The sequence below is a fragment of the Hyperolius riggenbachi genome, chromosome 7, assembly GCF_040937935.1.
Source record: "Hyperolius riggenbachi isolate aHypRig1 chromosome 7, aHypRig1.pri, whole genome shotgun sequence".
Taxonomy (NCBI): Eukaryota; Metazoa; Chordata; class Amphibia; order Anura; family Hyperoliidae; genus Hyperolius; species Hyperolius riggenbachi.
This window is the reverse complement of record NC_090652.1, coordinates 1,763,250-1,779,344: the sequence shown is the minus strand read 5'-3', so window position 1 is coordinate 1,779,344 and position 16,095 is coordinate 1,763,250. Positions and strand designations below refer to the sequence as shown.

Here is a 16,095-nt window from a genome sequence, read left to right as displayed (position 1 = left end):
CACTGTTGTCACTACAGGTCCTCTTTGTATGCATTCAGATAAGTGTGCGCTGTTGTCACTACAGGTCCTCTTTGTATGCATTCAGATAAGTGTGCACTGTTGTCACTACAGGTCCTCTTTGTATGCATTCAGATAAGTGTGCACTGTTGTCACTACAGGTCCTCTTTGTATGCATTCAGATAAGTGTGCGCTGTTGTCACTACAGGTCCTCTTTGTATGCATTCAGATAAGTGTGCGCTGTTGTCACTACAGGTCCTCTTTGTATGCATTCAGATAAGTGTGCGCTGTTGTCACTACAGGTCCTCTTTGTATGCATTCAGATAAGTGTGCACTGTTGTCACTACAGGTCCTCTTTGTATGCATTCAGATAAGTGTGCGCTGTTGTCACTACAGGTCCTCTTTGTATGCATTCAGATAAGTGTGCGCTGTTGTCACTACAGGTCCTCTTTGTATGCATTCAGATAAGTGTGCGCTGTTGTTGCAGATGTTGGAGTTTCTGGGGCTGGAGGTTTCGGAGGAGAAGAGGAGAGAAGTTCATGAACAACTCATTCCTGACTGTCAGGGAACAGTGGCCTATGGAGGTGACTACAGACAGGACATTATGCAGATGTGTTGTGGAGGGTTCACACTGGGGGCGATCGTCAGATCTCTAGTGCAGTGTCTCCCTATGGGAGCCATCACACTGCAGTGTTTACAATTATAAGTAGAGATGGCTCGAACCTCCGATTTTAGGTTTGCAAACCTTGAACGTGAACTTCCGCAAAAGTTTGGGTGCACGTGAACTTCGCGAACAGCAATAGACTTCAATGGGGAGGCGAACTTTGAAAACTAGAAACACTAATGCTGGCCACAAAAGTGATGGAAAAGATGTTTCAAGGGGTCTAACACCTGGAGGGGGGCATGGCGGAGTGGGATACACGCCAAAAGTCCCGGGGAAAAATCTGGATTTGACGCAAAGCAGCGTTTTAAGGGCAGAAATCACATTGGATGCTAAATTGCAGGCCTAAAGTTCTTTAAAACATCTTGCATGTGTATACATCAATCAGGGAGTGTAAGAGTACTGCTTCACACTGACACACCAAACTCACTGTGTAACACACCGCAAACAGCTGTTTGCGTAGTGACGGCCGTGCTGGACTGGTGCGCACCAGTGACCAGAGTTTAGGCCGTGGCAGTTTTCAAGCTCATATGGTCGCCGGGCTGAGGTAGCTCAATGGTAGAACAACAGTGACTGTCCAGCTGATCAAATGTGGTCTGTCCACAATGAAGCAACGACATTATTATCTTGGGTGTGCCCCCCGAGACACTCATATAGCCGGCGGTCATTGCTTCATTGTGATACTCAAGCCCCTTCTCCGCTGCAAGGTAACGATCACGAAGGGGGATGGACACATGTACATGCCTTTTGTTTTGTTGTTGCAGCCGCAGTGCAGCCAGAAAAATTAGGCAGGCATGAACGCGCACCAGAAAAATTATTATAGCGGCCTTAAAAATTCTGGAATCCGCCTGGAGTCCTGGACCCTGTTGGTGGTGGCGGAGAAGGCAGTCAAGCAGCCTGCGGGCAGAGATGCTGTGTGGAGACCGACTTAGTCTTGGGGCAGGCAGTCACACGGCGTGCAGGCAGAGATGCTGTGTGTGGGGATTAACAATCTTCAGGCAGGCCTAACCGTGCTTTGCAGACCAGGCATCCGTGGTCAGATGGACCCTTGACCCAACTCTGTGTGCCAGAGATGACACCACTTGCCTTTCAACATCACGGTACAGTTTAGGTATTGCCTTTTTTGAGAAATAATTGCGGCCTGGTATCTTCCACTGTGGTGTTTGGTTTTGCCTTTGTGTGCTGCTTTTCCTCAGGTGGTCATCCCATTGCAGTTTGTGCTTTTTCATCATGTGCCTTCATAAGGAAGTTGTCCCTACGCGGGTCTTGGTCTTTCCACGGCTCAGTTTTTGGTGGCAGAGAGTACAGATGGCATTGCTCTCATCTGAGGCAGACACACAAACAAATTTCCACACCGCTGAGCCCTGGGATGATGGCACTTTGGTGGCTGCAGACTGAGTGTTAAGTGGGGTGCCAGAATCAGAGCAGGAGGAGGAAGATATGTCACAGTTCTGTATGGAAACTGAGGAAGATGAGGTTTTCTGTGTTAAATAGTCAACTACGTCCTGACAATCTTGGGGGTTGATGGCATGTGCCTTCTGAACACTGTACTTTGGTCCAGGGCCGCACGAAATCACGACAGCACGACCTCGAACAGACCTGCCTCTGGCTGTTTTGCCCATATTGGGGGGGGGGGGGGGGATGAAAGTGGAAGGTATGCACTGACTTGACTAATACAATGTGCACTCACACAGGTACCATGAACAGGTATGCAGTGACTAGTATTACAAATGTGCAGCTGTCACACACACACAGGTACCGTGAACAGGTATGCAGTGACTAGTACTACAAATGAGCAGCTGTCACACGCACAGGTACTGTGAACAGTTATGCAGTGACTGATATATAATATAACACTGCGTGATGTCACGCAAGTGCACTGAACAGGTATGCAGTGAGCCAGTGACTAGTATTACAAACGAGCAGCTGTCACACACGTGCAGTAAACAGGTAGTCATTGAATGTGCTGGAACTTGCAGTATAGGAATTAGCAAGGGCCGGCTGCGACTGGCTGACAGGACTGTATATGCAAGTGTCAGTGGATCACAAAAAAAAAAAAAAAAAAAAAAGATCACAAGAACAACATTAGCTCTCAAAAGAGCTGTTGTGAGGTGCTTTTTAGCAATAAGTATCAGCAAGGAGCAAGCTAACAAGTCTAACTTTAGCCTAACTAAGCTTTCCCTATGTCTACAGCAGGTTCCTCTCCCTTCTCTAATCACTGCAGCCACACCGTGTGAGGAAAATGGCCAAAGCTGCTGATTTTTATTACAGTGCAGTACTGTGACCAGGCCCATAGCATTGTATGGGCAGTGATCAGTTACAGCATAGTATTGTGACTAGGCCCATAGCATTGTATGGGCAGTGATCAGTTACAGCGCAGTACTGTGACCAGGCCCATAGCATTGTATGGGCAGTGATCAGTTACAGCGCAGTACTGTGACCAGGCCCATAGAATTGTATGGGCAGTGATCAGTGACAGTGCAGTACTGTGACCAGGCCCATAGCATTGTATGGGCAGTGATCAGTTACAGCATAGTACTGTGACTAGGCCCATAGCATTGTATGGGCAGTGATCAGTTACAGCGCAGTACTGTGAACAGGCCCATAGCATTGTATGGGCAGTGATCAGTTACAGCGCAGTACTGTGACCAGGCCCATAGCATTGTACGGGCAGTGATCAGTTACAGCGCAGTACTGTGACCAGGCCCATAGCATTGTATGGGCAGTGATCAGTTACAGCGCAGTACTGTGACCAGGCCCATAGCATTGTATGGGCAGTGATCAGTTACAACGCAGTACTGTGACCAGGCCCATAGCATTGTATGAGCAGTGATCAGTTACAGCGCAGTACTGTGACCAGGCCCATAGCATTGTATGGGCAGTGATCAGTTACAGCATAGTATTGTGACTAGGCCCATAGCATTGTATGGGCAGTGATCAGTTACAGCGCAGTACTGTGACCAGGCCCATAGCATTGTATGGGCAGTGATCAGTTACAGCGCAGTACTGTGACCAGGCCCATAGAATTGTATGGGCAGTGATCAGTGACAGTGCAGTACTGTGACCAGGCCCATAGCATTGTATGGGCAGTGATCAGTTACAGCATAGTACTGTGACTAGGCCCATAGCATTGTATGGGCAGTGATCAGTTACAGCGCAGTACTGTGAACAGGCCCATAGCATTGTATGGGCAGTGATCAGTTACAGCGCAGTACTGTGACCAGGCCCATAGCATTGTACGGGCAGTGATCAGTTACAGCGCAGTACTGTGACCAGGCCCATAGCATTGTATGGGCAGTGATCAGTTACAGCGCAGTACTGTGACCAGGCCCATAGCATTGTATGGGCAGTGATCAGTTACAGCGCAGTACTGTGACCAGGCCCATAGAATTGTATGGGCAGTGATCAGTTACAGCGCAGTACGGTGACCAGGCCCATAGAATTGTATGGGCAGTAATCAGTTACAGCGCAGTACTGTGAACAGGCCCATAGCATTGTATGGGCAGTGATCAGTTACAGTGCAGTACTGTGACCAGGCCCATAGAATTGTATGGGCAGTAATCAGTTACAGCGCAGTACTGTGACCAGGCCCATAGAATTGTATGGGCAGTAATCAGTTACAGCGCAGTACTGTGACCAGGCCCATAGCATTGTACGGGCAGTGATCAGTTACAGTGCAGTACTGTGACCAGGCCCATAGAATTGTATGGGCAGTAATCAGTTACAGAGCAGTACTGTGACCAGGCCCATAGCATTGTATGAGCAGAGATCAGTTACAGCGCAGTACTGTGACCAGGCCCATAGCATTGTATGGGCAGTGATCAGTTACAGCGCAGTACTGTGACCAGGCCCATAGCATTGTATGGGCAGCGATCAGTTACAGCCCAGTACTGTGACCAGGCCCATAGCATTGTATGGGCAGTGATCAGTTACAGCGCAGTACTGTGACCAGTCCCATAGCATTGTATGGGTAGTGATCAGTTACAGTGCAGTACTGTGACCAGGCCCATAGCATTGTATGGGCAGTGATCAGTTACAGCGCAGTACTGTGACCAGGCCCATAGCATTGTATGGGCAGTGATCAGTTACAGCGCAGTACTGTGACCAGGCCCATAGCATTGTATAGGCAGTGATCAGTTACAGCGCAGTACTGTGACCAGGCCCATAGAATTGTATGGGCAGTAATCAGTTACAGCGCAGTACTGTGAACAGGCCCATAGCATTGTATGGGCAGTGATCAGTTACAGTGCAGTACTGTGACCAGGCCCATAGAATTGTATGGGCAGTAATCAGTTACAGCGCAGTACTGTGACCAGGCCCATAGAATTGTATGGGCAGTAATCAGTTACAGCGCAGTACTGTGACCAGGCCCATAGCATTGTACGGGCAGTGATCAGTTACAGTGCAGTACTGTGACCAGGCCCATAGAATTGTATGGGCAGTAATCAGTTACAGAGCAGTACTGTGACCAGGCCCATAGCATTGTATGAGCAGAGATCAGTTACAGCGCAGTACTGTGACCAGGCCCATAGCATTGTATGGGCAGTGATCAGTTACAGCGCAGTACTGTGACCAGGCCCATAGCATTGTATGGGCAGCGATCAGTTACAGCCCAGTACTGTGACCAGGCCCATAGCATTGTATGGGCAGTGATCAGTTACAGCGCAGTACTGTGACCAGGCCCATAGCATTGTATGGGCAGTGATCAGTTACAGCCCAGTACTGTGACCAGGCCCATAGCATTGTATGGGCAGTGATTAGTTACAGCACAGTACTGTGACCAGGCCCATAGCATTGTATGGGCAGCGATCAGTTACAGCCCAGTACTGTGACCAGGCCCATAGCATTGTATGGGCAGTGATCAGTTACAGTGCAGTACTGTGACTAGGCCCATAGCATTGTATGGGCAGCGATCAGTTACAGCCCAGTACTGTGACCAGGCCCATAGCATTGTATGGGCAGTGATCAGTTACAGTGCAGTACTGTGACCAGGCCCATAGCATTGTATGGGCAGCGATCAGTTACAGCCCAGTACTGTGACCAGGCCCATAGCATTGTATGGGCAGCGATCAGTTACAGCCCAGTACTGTGACCAGGCCCATAGCATTGTATGGGCAGTGATCAGTTACAGTGCAGTACTGTGACCAGGCCCATAGAATTGTATAGGCAGTGATCAGTTACAGCGCAGTACTGTGACCAGGCCCATAGAATTGTATGGGCAGTGATCAGTAACAGCGCAGTACTGTGACCAGGCCCATAGCATTGTATGGGCAGTGATCAGTTACAGCTCAGTGCTGTGACCAGGCCCATAGCATTGTATGGGCAGTGATCAGTTACAGCGCAGCACTGTGACCAGGCCCATAGCATTGTATGGGCAGTGATCAGTAACAGCGCAGTACTGTGACCAGGCCCATAGCATTGTATGGGCAGTGATCAGTTACAGCTCAGTGCTGTGACCAGGCCCATAGCATTGTATAGGCAGTGATCAGTTACAGCGCAGTACTGTGACCAGTCCCATAGCATTGTATGGGCAGTGATCAGTTACAGTGCAGTACTGTGACCAGGCCCATAGAATTGTATAGGCAGTGATCAGTTACAGCGCAGTACTGTGACCAGGCCCATAGAATTGTATGGGCAGTGATCAGTTACAGCGCAGCACTGTGACCAGGCCCATAGCATTGTATGGGCAGTGATCAGTTACAGCGCAGTACTGTGACCAGGCCCATAGAATTGTATGGGCAGTGATCAGTTACAGTGCAGTACTGTGACCAGGCCCATAGCATTGTATGGGCAGTGATCAGTTACAGCGCAGTACAGTGACCAGGCCCATGGAATTGTATGGGCAGTGATCAGTTACAGCGCTGTACTGTGACCAGGCCCATAGCATTGTATGGGCAGTGATCAGTTACAGCACAGTACTGTGACCAGGCCCATAGCATTGTATGGGCAGTGATCAGTTACAGTGCAGTAATGTGACCAGGCCCATAGCATTGTATGGGCAGTGATCAGTTACAGCGTAGTACTGTGACCAGTCCCATAGCATTGTATGGGCAGTGATCAGTTACAGTGCAGTACTGTGACCAGGCCCATAGAATTGTATGGGCAGTGATCAGTTACAGCTCAGTACTGTGACCAGGCCCATAGCATTGTATGGGCAGTGATCAGTTACAGCGCAGTACAGTGACCAGGCTCATAGCATTGTATGGGCAGTGATCAGTTACAGCACAGTGCTGTGACCAGGCCCATAGAATTGTATGGGTAGTGATCAGTTACAGTGCAGTACTGTGACCAGGCCCATAGAATTGTATGGGCAGTGATCAGTTACAGCTCAGTACTGTGACCAGGCCCATAGCATTGTATGGGCAGTGATCAGTTACAGCGCAGTACAGTGACCAGGCTCATAGCATTGTATGGGCAGTGATCAGTTACAGCACAGTGCTGTGACCAGGCCCATAGAATTGTATGGGCAGTGATCAGTTACAGCTCAGTACTGTGACCAGGCCCATAGCATTGTATGGACAGTGATCAGTTACAGTGCAGTGCTGTGACCAGGCCCATAGCATTGTATGCGCAGTGATCAGTTACAGCACAGTGCTGTGACCAGGCCCATAGCATTGTAGGGGCAGTGATCAGTTACAGCACAGTACTGTGACCAGGCTCATAGCATTGTATGGGCAGTGATCAGTTACAGCGCAGTACTGTGACCAGGCCCATAGCGTTGTATGGGCAGTGATCAGTGACAGTGCAGTACTGTGACCAGGCCCATAGCATTGTATGGGCAGTGATCAGTTACAGTGCAGTACTGTGACCAGGCCCATAGCATTGTATGGGCAGTGATCAGCTACAGCCCAGTACTGTGACCAGGCTCATAGCATTGTATGGGCAGTGATCAGTTACAGCGCAGTACTGTGACCAGGCCCATAGCGTTGTATGGGCAGTGATCAGTGACAGTGCAGTACTGTGACCAGGCCCATAGCGTTGTATGGGCAGTGATCAGTGACAGTGCAGTACTGTGACCAGGCCCATAGCATTGTATGGGCAGTGATCAGTTACAGTGCAGTACTGTGACCAGGCCCATAGCATTGTATGGGCAGTGATCAGTGACAGTGCAGTACTGTGACCAGGCCCATAGCATTGTATGGGCAGTGATCAGTTACAGTGCAGTACTGTGACCAGGCCCATAGCATTGTATGGGCAGTGATCAGTTACAGCGCAGTACAGTGACCAGTCCCATAGCATTGTATGGGCAGTGATCAGTTACAGCGCAGTACTGTGACCAGGCCCATAGCGTTGTATGGGCAGTGATCAGTGACAGTGCAGTACTGTGACCAGGCCCATAGCATTGTATGGGCAGTGATCAGTTACAGTGCAGTACTGTGACCAGGCCCATAGCATTGTATGGGCAGTGATCAGCTACAGCCCAGTACTGTGACCAGGCCCATGGCATCGTATGGGCAGTGATCAGCTACAGCCCAGTACTGTGACCAGGCCCATAGCATTGTATGGGCAGTAATCAGTTACAGCGTAGTACTGTGACCAGGCCCATAGCATTGTATGGGCAGTGATCAGTTACAGCACATTACAGTGACCAGGCCCATGGAATTGTATGGGCAGTGATCAGTTACAGCGCTGTACTGTGACCAGGCCCATAGCATTGTATGGGCAGTGATCAGTTACAGCACAGTACTGTGACCAGGCCCATAGCATTGTATGGGCAGTGATCAGTTACAGCGTAGTACCGTGACCAGTCCCATAGCATTGTATGGGCAGTGATCAGTTACAGTGCAGTACTGTGACCAGGCCCATAGAATTGTATGGGCAGTGATCAGTTACAGCTCAGTACTGTGACCAGGCCCATAGCATTGTATGGGCAGTGATCAGTTACAGCGCAGTACAGTGACCAGGCTCATAGCATTGTATGGGCAGTGATCAGTTACAGCACAGTGCTGTGACCAGGCCCATAGCGTTGTATGGGCAGTGATCAGTTACAGCGCAGTACTGTGACCAGGCCCATAGCGTTGTATGGGCAGTGATCAGTGACAGTGCAGTACTGTGACCAGGCCCATAGCATTGTATGGGCAGTGATCAGTTACAGTGCAGTACTGTGACCAGGCCCATAGCATTGTATGGGCAGTGATCAGCTACAGCCCAGTACTGTGACCAGTCCCATAGCATCGTATGGGCAGTGATCAGCTACAGTGCAGTACTGTGACCAGGCCCATAGCATTGTATGGGCAGTGATCAGTTACAGCACAGTACTGTGACCAGGCCCATAGCATTGTATGGGCAGTGATCAGCTACAGCCCAGTACTGTGACCAGTCCCATAGCATTGTATGGGCAGTGATCAGTTACAGCGCAGTACTGTGACCAGGCCCATAGCATTGTATGGGCAGTGATCAGCTACAGCCCAGTACTGTGACCAGTCCCATAGCATTGTATGGGCAGTGATCAGTTACAGCGCAGTACTGTGACCAGGCCCATAGCATTGTATGGGCAGTGATCAGCTACAGCGCAGTACTGTGACCAGGCCCATAGCATTGTATGGGCAGTGATCAGTTACAGCGCAGTACTGTGACCAGGCCCATAGCATTGTATGGGCAGTGATCAGTTACAGCGCAGTACTGTGAACAGTCCCATAGCATTGTATGGGCAGTGATCAGTTACAAAGCGTACTGTGACCAGGCCCATAGCATTGTATGGGCAGTGATCAGTTACAGCGCTGTACTGTGACCAGGCCCATAGCATTGTATGGGCAGTGATCAGTTACAGCGCAGTACTGTGACCAGTCCCATAGCATTATATGGGCAGTGATCAGTTACAGCGCAGTACTGTGACCAGGCCCATAGCATTGTATGGGCAGTAATCAGTTACAGCGCAGTACTGTGACCAGGCCCATAGAATTGTATGGGCAGTAATCAGTTACAGCGCAGTACTGTGACCAGGCCCATAGCATTGTACGGGCAGTGATCAGTTACAGTGCAGTACTGTGACCAGGCCCATAGAATTGTATGGACAGTGATCAGTTACAGCTCAGTACTGTGACCAGGCCCATAGCATTGTATGGGCAATGATCAGTTACAGCGCAGTGCTGTGACCAGGCCCATAGCGTTGTATGGGCAGTGATCAGTGACAGTGCAGTACTGTGACCAGGCCCATAGCATTGTATGGGCAGTGATCAGTTACAGTGCAGTACTGTGACCAGGCCCATAGCATTGTATGGGCAGTGATCAGCTACAGCCCAGTACTGTGACCAGGCCCATAGCATCGTATGGGCAGTGATCAGCTACAGCCCAGTACTGTGACCAGGCCCATAGCATTGTATGGGCAGTAATCAGTTACAGCGCAGTACTGTGACCAGGCCCATAGCATTGTATGGGCAGTGATCAGTTACAGCACAGTACAGTGACCAGGCCCATGGAATTGTATGGGCAGTGATCAGTTACAGCGCTGTACTGTGACCAGGCCCATAGCATTGTATGGGCAGTGATCAGTTACAGCACAGTACTGTGACCAGGCCCATAGCATTGTATGGGCAGTGATCAGTTACAGCGTAGTACTGTGACCAGTCCCATAGCATTGTATGGGCAGTGATCAGTTACAGTGCAGTACTGTGACCAGGCCCATAGAATTGTATGGGCAGTGATCAGTTACAGCTCAGTACTGTGACCAGGCCCATAGCATTGTATGGGCAGTGATCAGTTACAGCGCAGTACAGTGACCAGGCTCATAGCATTGTATGGGCAGTGATCAGTTACAGCACAGTGCTGTGACCAGGCCCATAGCGTTGTATGGGCAGTGATCAGTTACAGCGCAGTACTGTGACCAGGCCCATAGCGTTGTATGGGCAGTGATCAGTGACAGTGCAGTACTGTGACCAGGCCCATAGCATTGTATGGGCAGTGATCAGTTACAGTGCAGTACTGTGACCAGGACCATAGCATTGCATGGGCAGTGATCAGCTACAGCCCAGTACTGTGACCAGGCCCATAGCATTGTATGGGCAGTGATCAGTTACAGTGCAGTACTGTGACCAGGCCCATAGCATTGTATGGGCAGCGATCAGTTACAGCCCAGTACTGTGACCAGGCCCATAGCATTGTATGGGCAGCGATCAGTTACAGCCCAGTACTGTGACCAGGCCCATAGCATTGTATGGGCAGTGATCAGTTACAGTGCAGTACTGTGACCAGGCCCATAGCATTGTATGGGCAGTGATCAGTTACAGCCCAGTACTGTGACCAGGCCCATAGCATTGTATGGGCAGTGATCAGTTACAGCGCAGTACTGTGACCAGGCTCATAGCATTGTATGGGCAGTGATCAGTTACAGTGCAGTACTGTGACCAGGCCCATAGCATTGTATGGGCAGCGATCAGTTACAGCCCAGTACTGTGACCAGGCCCATAGCATTGTATGGGCAGCGATCAGTTACAGCCCAGTACTGTGACCAGGCCCATAGAATTGTATAGGCAGTGATCAGTTACAGCGCAGTACTGTGACCAGGCCCATAGAATTGTATGGGCAGTGATCAGTAACAGCGCAGTACTGTGACCAGGCCCATAGCATTGTATGGGCAGTGATCAGTTACAGCTCAGTGCTGTGACCAGGCCCATAGCATTGTATGGGCAGTGATCAGTTACAGCACAGTACTGTGAACAGGCCCATAGCATTGTATGGGCAGTGATCAGTTACAGCGCAGTGCTGTGACCAGGCCCATAGCATTGTATGGGCAGTGATCAGTTACAGCTCAGTGCTGTGACCAGGCCCATAGCATTGTATGGGCAGTGATCAGTTACAGTGCAGTACTGTGACCAGGCCCATAGAATTGTATAGGCAGTGATCAGTTACAGCGCAGTACTGTGACCAGGCCCATAGAATTGTATGGGCAGTGATCAGTTACAGCGCAGCACTGTGACCAGGCCCATAGCATTGTATGGGCAGTGATCAGTTACAGCGCAGTACTGTGACCAGGCCCATAGAATTGTATGGGCAGTGATCAGTTACAGTGCAGTACTGTGGCCAGGCCCATAGCATTGTATGGGCAGTGATCAGTTACAGCGCAGTACTGTGACCAGGCCCATAGCATTGTATGTGCAGTGATCAGTTACAGTGCAGTACTGTGACCAGGCCCATAGCATTGTATGGGCAGTGATCAGTTACAGCGCAGTACTGTGACCAGGCCCATAGCATTGTATGGGCAGTGATCAGTTACAGCGCAGTACTGTGACCAGGCCCATAGCATTGTATGGGCAGTGATCAGTTACAGCACAGTACTGTGACCAGGCCCATAGCATTGTATGGGCAGTGATCAGTTACAGCGTAGTACTGTGACCAGTCCCATAGCATTGTATGGGCCGTGATCAGTTACAGTGCAGTACTGTGACCAGGCCCATAGAATTGTATGGGCAGTGATCAGTTACAGCTCAGTACTGTGACCAGGCCCATAGCATTGTATGGGCAGTGATCAGTTACAGCGCAGTACAGTGACCAGGCTCATAGCATTGTATGGGCAGTGATCAGTTACAGCACAGTGCTGTGACCAGGCCCATAGAATTGTATGGGCAGTGATCAGTTACAGCGCAGTACTGTGACCAGGCCCATAGCGTTGTATGGGCAGTGATCAGTGACAGTGCAGTACTGTGACCAGGCCCATAGCATTGTATGGGCAGTGATCAGTTACAGTGCAGTACTGTGACCAGGCCCATAGCATTGTATGGGCAGTGATCAGCTACAGCCCAGTACTGTGACCAGGCCCATAGCATTGTATGGGCAGTGATCAGTTACAGTGCAGTACTGTGGCCAGACCCATAGCATTGTATGGGCAGTGATCAGTTACAGCGCAGTGCTGTGACCGGGCCCATAGCATTGTATGGGCAGTGATCAGTTACAGCGCAGTACTGTGACCAGGCCCATAGCATTGTATGGGCAGTGATCAGTTACAGCGCAGTACAGTGACCAGTCCCATAGCGTTGTATGGGCAGTGATCAGTGACAGTGCAGTACTGTGACCAGGCCCATAGCGTTGTATGGGCAGTGATCAGTGACAGTGCAGTACTGTGACCAGGCCCATAGCATTGTATGGGCAGTGATCAGTTACAGTGCAGTACTGTGACCAGGCCCATAGCATTGTATGGGCAGTGATCAGCTACAGCCCAGTACTGTGACCAGGCCCATGGCATCGTATGGGCAGTGATCAGCTACAGCCCAGTACTGTGACCAGGCCCATAGCATTGTATGGGCAGTAATCAGTTACAGCGTAGTACTGTGACCAGGCCCATAGCATTGTATGGGCAGTGATCAGTTACAGCACAGTACAGTGACCAGGCCCATGGAATTGTATGGGCAGTGATCAGTTACAGCGCTGTACTGTGACCAGGCCCATAGCATTGTATGGGCAGTGATCAGTTACAGCACAGTACTGTGACCAGGCCCATAGCATTGTATGGGCAGTGATCAGTTACAGCGTAGTACTGTGACCAGTCCCATAGCATTGTATGGGCAGTGATCAGTTACAGTGCTGTACTGTGACCAGGCCCATGGAATTGTATGGGCAGTGATCAGTTACAGCGCTGTACTGTGACCAGGCCCATAGCATTGTATGGGCAGTGATCAGTTACAGCACAGTACTGTGACCAGGCCCATAGCATTGTATGGGCAGTGATCAGTTACAGCTCAGTACTGTGACCAGGCCCATAGCATTGTATGGGCAGTGATCAGTTACAGCGCAGTACAGTGACCAGGCTCATAGCATTGTATGGGCAGTGATCAGTTACAGCACAGTGCTGTGACCAGGCCCATAGCGTTGTATGGGCAGTGATCAGTTACAGCGCAGTACTGTGACCAGGCCCATAGCGTTGTATGGGCAGTGATCAGTGACAGTGCAGTACTGTGACCAGGCCCATAGCATTGTATGGGCAGTGATCAGTTACAGTGCAGTACTGTGACCAGGCCCATAGCATTGTATGGGCAGTGATCAGCTACAGCCCAGTACTGTGACCAGGCCCATAGCATTGTATGGGCAGTGATCAGTTACAGCGCAGTACTGTGACCAGGCCCATAGCATTGTATGGGTAGTGATCAGTTACAGTGCAGTACTGTGACCAGGCCCATAGCATTGTATGGGCAGTGATCAGTTATAGGGCAGTACTGTGACCAGGCCCATAGCATTGTATGGGCAGTGATCAGTTATAGGGCAGTACTGTGACCAGGCCCATAGCATTGTATGGGCAGTGATCAGCTACAGCGCAGTACTGTGACCAGGCCCATAGCATTGTATGGGCAGTGATCAGTTACAGCGCAGTACTGTGACCAGGCCCATAGCATTGTATGGGTAGTGATCAGTTACAGTGCAGTACTGTGACCAGGCCCATAGCATTGTATGGGCAGTGATCAGTTATAGGGCAGTACTGTGACCAGGCCCATAGCATTGTATGGGCAGTGATCAGTTATAGGGCAGTACTGTGACCAGGCCCATAGCATTGTATGGGCAGTGATCAGTTACAGCGCAGTACTGTGACCAGGCCCATAGCATTGTATGGGCAGTGATCAGTTATAGGGCAGTACTGTGACCAGGCCCATAGCATTGTATGGGCAGTGATCAGCTACAGCGCAGTACTGTGACCAGGCCCATAGCATTGTATGGGCAGTGATCAGTTACAGCGCAGTACTGTGACCAGGCCCATAGAATTGTATGGGCAGTGATCAGTGACAGTGCAGTACAGTGACCAGTCCCATAGCATTGTATGGGCAGTGATCAGTTACAGTGCAGTACTGTGACCAGGCCCATAGCATTGTATGGGCAGTGATCAGTTACAGAGCGTACTGTAACCAGGCCCATAGCATTGTATGGGCAGTGATCAGTTACAGCGCAGTACTGTGAACAGTCCCATAGCATTGTATGGGCAGTGATCAGTTACAGAGCGTACTGTGACCAGGCCCATAGCATTGTATGGGCAGTGATCAGTTACAGCGCTGTACTGTGACCAGGCCCATAGCATTGTATGGGCAGTGATCAGTTACAGCGCAGTACTGTGACCAGTCCCATAGCATTATATGGGCAGTGATCAGTTACAGCGCAGTACTGTGACCAGGCCCATAGCATTGTATGGGCAGTAATCAGTTACAGCGCAGTACTGTGACCAGGCCCATAGAATTGTATGGGCAGTAATCAGTTACAGCGCAGTACTGTGACCAGGCCCATAGCATTGTACGGGCAGTGATCAGTTACAGTGCAGTACTGTGACCAGGCCCATAGAATTGTATGGACAGTGATCAGTTACAGCTCAGTACTGTGACCAGGCCCATAGCATTGTATGGGCAATGATCAGTTACAGCGCAGTGCTGTGACCAGGCCCATAGCGTTGTATGGGCAGTGATCAGTGACAGTGCAGTACTGTGACCAGGCCCATAGCATTGTATGGGCAGTGATCAGTTACAGTGCAGTACTGTGACCAGGCCCATAGCATTGTATGGGCAGTGATCAGCTACAGCCCAGTACTGTGACCAGGCCCATAGCATCGTATGGGCAGTGATCAGCTACAGCGCAGTACTGTGACCAGGCCCATAGCATTGTATGGGCAGTGATCAGTTACAGCGTAGTACAGTGACCAGTCCCATAGCAATGTATGGGCAGTGATCAGTTACAGCACAGTACAGTGACCAGGCCCATGGAATTGTATGGGCAGTGATCAGTTACAGCGCTGTACTGTGACCAGGCCCATAGCATTGTATGGGCAGTGATCAGTTACAGCACAGTACTGTGACCAGGCCCATAGCATTGTATGGGCAGTGATCAGTTACAGCGTAGTACTGTGACCAGTCCCATAGCATTGTATGGGCAGTGATCAGTTACAGTGCAGTACTGTGACCAGGCCCATAGAATTGTATGGGCAGTGATCAGTTACAGCTCAGTACTGTGACCAGGCCCATAGCATTGTATGGGCAGTGATCAGTTACAGCGCAGTACAGTGACCAGGCTCATAGCATTGTATGGGCAGTGATCAGTTACAGCACAGTGCTGTGACCAGGCCCATAGCGTTGTATGGGCAGTGATCAGTTACAGCGCAGTACTGTGACCAGGCCCATAGCGTTGTATGGGCAGTGATCAGTGACAGTGCAGTACTGTGACCAGGCCCATAGCATTGTATGGGCAGTGATCAGTTACAGTGCAGTACTGTGACCAGGCCCATAGCATTGTATGGGCAGTGATCAGCTACAGCCCAGTACTGTGACCAGGCCCATAGCATTGTATGGGCAGTGATTAGTTACAGCACAGTACTGTGACCAGGCCCATAGCATTGTATGGGCAGCGATCAGTTACAGCCCAGTACTGTGACCAGGCCCATAGCATTGTATGGGCAGTGATCAGTTACAGTGCAGTACTGTGACTAGGCCCATAGCATTGTATGGGCAGCGATCAGTTACAGCCCAGTACTGTGA

The 16,095-nt window shown here is 50.3% G+C and overlaps 1 protein-coding gene across 2 annotated transcripts in view; it reads left to right on the top strand.

The window, feature by feature from the left end:
• Positions 1-16,095, top strand: part of LOC137524050 (syntaxin-binding protein 4-like) — a 265,426-nt gene that overhangs the window by 113,963 nt on the left and 135,368 nt on the right. For both annotated transcript variants that reach the window (XM_068243473.1, XM_068243474.1), the window contains exon 13: positions 485-581. In XM_068243473.1, coding sequence (XP_068099574.1) covers positions 485-581 — 97 coding nt within the window. The remainder of the gene's footprint in view (positions 1-484; positions 582-16,095) is intronic.